The 2,467-nt window shown below is 37.2% G+C and overlaps 1 protein-coding gene across 1 annotated transcript; it reads right to left on the reverse strand.

Moving 5' to 3' along the window:
* Positions 1 to 665: 665 nt before the first annotated feature.
* LOC128103731 (olfactory receptor 8G1-like) lies at positions 666 to 1,627 on the reverse strand. Its single transcript, XM_052728343.1, has one exon. The coding sequence runs from the start codon at positions 1,599 to 1,601 to the stop codon at positions 666 to 668; it is 936 nt and encodes a 311-aa protein (XP_052584303.1). The 5' UTR covers positions 1,602 to 1,627.
* Between the last annotated feature and the right edge of the window lie 840 nt (positions 1,628 to 2,467).

The raw sequence follows: 2,467 nt of genomic DNA on the forward strand, positions 1-2,467 counted from the left end.
GATCCAGCAGAAGCTCAACACATGTGAGTGTCTATAAACAGATTTTAAAATGGAAAGCAGGTGTCTGAAGTAATATACCAAAGAAGGTAAATAAGATTCATTGAAGAATAAGCCAAACTGGAAATTACAAGCATCATATTTCTAAGTACCATGCTCTTTCACATATTTGGAGAGGATTCAAAACGTTTAAAATCCTGTCCTTTCATTGAATATAAGAAAGAAAAATTTCAGCTGGGTGGCCATGATGCACACCTTTAATCCCAGCACTCAGGTGGCAGAGCCAGGTGGCTCTCTGTGAGTTTGAGGCCAGCATAGTCTACAGAGCAAGATCCAGGAGAGGCACCAAAACTAGGCAGAGAAACCCTGTCTCAAAAAAAATTTAAAAAAAAAAGAAAAAAGAAAGGAAGACTTCTTAACCAACTGTACAATCAAAGAAATACAAAGTTGAAGGGGTTGACATAATAAGGTAAATAGGCTAATGCCATCTCAGTATCTCTATAATGCATATGTAACCACTTTTATATAGGAAATAGTAATGGACAGTTATACAAATGTGAAATAATAAAATATCTATATTAATGATTAAAATATTGACAAATGGATTAATGATTCAAACCATATATCAATTGATGATTCTATACTAATAAATCTTATATTTGTTTAGTTTACATGAATGATTTTCTGTCTAGTATTTTCTTCAGGGCAACACTGACATCCTTATTCCTTAAGCTATAGATCAATGGGTTCAACATGGGCACCACAATGGTATAAAACACAGATGACACTTTCCCTTGTTCCATTGAGTTTACTGATGATGGCTGTAAGTACATGAATGCAGCAGAACCAAAGAAGATAGCAACAGCAGAGATGTTGGAGCTGCAGGTGCTGAAGGCTTTAGACCTGCCCTCAGTGGAACGGATGCGCAGGATGCTGGTAATGATGAAGATGTAAGAAGTAAGAATAGTCAACGTTGGGACAACAATGTTAAATGTACCAAAACATAGAATCAACAACTCATTAACATATGTGCTAGAGTGAGCAAGCTTCAGGAGGGGAAGAAGATCACAGAAATAGTGGTTGATCACATTTAAGTTACAGAACTGAACTCTAATCATGAAACCTGTGTGAGCTGATGCACAAACCACACCAATAATATACACCACTGAGATCATGGAAATGTAAATCTGATAGGACATGGTTACACTGTAAAGCAGGGGGTTACAGATGGCAACATAGCGGTCATATGCCATTGCAGCTAACATGTGACACTCTGCAATAGCAAAAATAAGGAAGAAATAGAGCTGAGTCATGCATCCAGTATAGGAAATGATGTTCTTCTCTTTCACAAAGTTCATCAACATTTTGGGGGCAATGACTGTGGAATGGCAGAGGTCAATAAAGGACAGACTACTGAGGAAATAGTACATGGGGTTGTGCAGATGGGAACTGAGCCAAATCAGTGTGATCATGCCCAGATTCCCCACCACAGTGACCACATAGATTCCTAGAAAGAGGAAGAAGAGGGGCATCTGCAGGTCTGTTTTCTTTGAGAGCCCAGTCAAGATGAACTCAGCCACTGTGCAATGATTTCCTGCTGCCATATCCTCTGTTCAAATTCTGAAGAAGAAAGAAATGTATATCTATTACAGTGAGTTATTGTTTTAAATTTACAGAAGAAATCTGTTATGCATATGACTCTCTGCTATGTACAATTTGAATCTCTTTATGATGATGAAACCTACAGAAACATATATAAGTAATCATTCTTAATTTAATATTTAATTAACATTTTTAATTTAGAATATATACTACATGATATACTGCCCCTAAGCAGTTTGAGAATTTCAGTGGTTTCACAGCAATGTCATTACTTGAAACTTGCATCTCCTCTCTGAGGACTACATCTCAAAATATCCTAAGGTACTATGGAAGCTGCTTGGGAGAAAAGTAATTATTCATCCCACCCGACTACAGACATATGATCTATAACAATTGCAAGCATGGCAAGATGTCCTCAAGAGTGCAATAGTGGCACTAAAATCATGGTGTCAAACCACAGCTATCTATTTGGACTTAAGGACTATACAATAATAGGCCTGGTGGGTAAACTTAACCCACTGCTCCTGCTGCATGTGGTCATAGACCCTGGAGGAGAACATAGTACTGCCATTTTTTAACCCATATATTTCTAAATGTATTTGAAATACTTATTCTTGCAACTGCAGACATGATTAACTCTTTTCACATCAAAGAAATTTCTTTTTCTAGCAGATGGAGATCATCCAAGATAGCCACAACTAGTCAAAATGCAAATACCAACTATGAGTTTCCCATTCCCAGTTGATGCATCTGTAACATGATAATTACCCATAAGACTCAGGGAATATAACAAGATAGAGATGGGAAGATTATAAGAACCAGAGAACCAGGAAGTCTGCTATGAGATAGTGTTTTGTTTAATAATGGG

This window comes from Peromyscus californicus, unplaced genomic scaffold (genome assembly GCF_007827085.1).
Source record: "Peromyscus californicus insignis strain IS unplaced genomic scaffold, ASM782708v3 Scaffold_11__1_contigs__length_118956290, whole genome shotgun sequence".
In the NCBI taxonomy this organism is placed as follows: Eukaryota; Metazoa; Chordata; class Mammalia; order Rodentia; family Cricetidae; genus Peromyscus; species Peromyscus californicus.

What these genes read in the sequence shown, in the direction of transcription:
- LOC128103731 (XM_052728343.1), bottom strand. Translation starts at nt 1,601, where the DNA reads ATGGCAGCAGGAAATCATTGCACAGTGGCTGAGTTCATCTTGACTGGG.